We start from the raw sequence: 236 nt of genomic DNA on the forward strand, positions 1-236 counted from the left end.
GCCGCGCCCCGCTCCCTGCGCCCTGACGGGGCGCCCCCCGGGCGCCGCCACCCACCTGCAGGCCGCCTGCGCCCGCTCGCGGAGCGTGGGCGGCAGCGGCGGTCGCCGCTCGTTCTCCTCCTGGAAGCCCGCCTCGCTGTAGATGGGCCGCGCCACCACGTAGTGGCGGAGCTCCGCCAGCGGCTCCTCAGCCCGCTCGCCCGCTGCCATGGCCCCGCCTGAGGCGGAGGGCCCGC

General features: G+C 80.5%; 1 protein-coding gene across 1 annotated transcript in view; it reads right to left on the reverse strand.

The window, feature by feature from the left end:
* The window catches only part of SLC26A4 (solute carrier family 26 (anion exchanger), member 4), a 23,726-nt gene extending 23,516 nt beyond the window's left edge, over positions 1–210 (reverse strand). Inside the window, exon 1 of the mRNA XM_010580869.1 lies at positions 56–210. Coding sequence (XP_010579171.1) covers positions 56–210 — 155 coding nt within the window. The remainder of the gene's footprint in view (positions 1–55) is intronic.
* Positions 211–236: the final 26 nt, after the last annotated feature.

The sequence above is a fragment of the Haliaeetus leucocephalus genome, unplaced genomic scaffold (assembly GCF_000737465.1).
Source record: "Haliaeetus leucocephalus isolate CR32 unplaced genomic scaffold, Haliaeetus_leucocephalus-4.0 Scaffold751, whole genome shotgun sequence".
NCBI classification, from domain to species: domain Eukaryota; kingdom Metazoa; phylum Chordata; class Aves; order Accipitriformes; family Accipitridae; genus Haliaeetus; species Haliaeetus leucocephalus.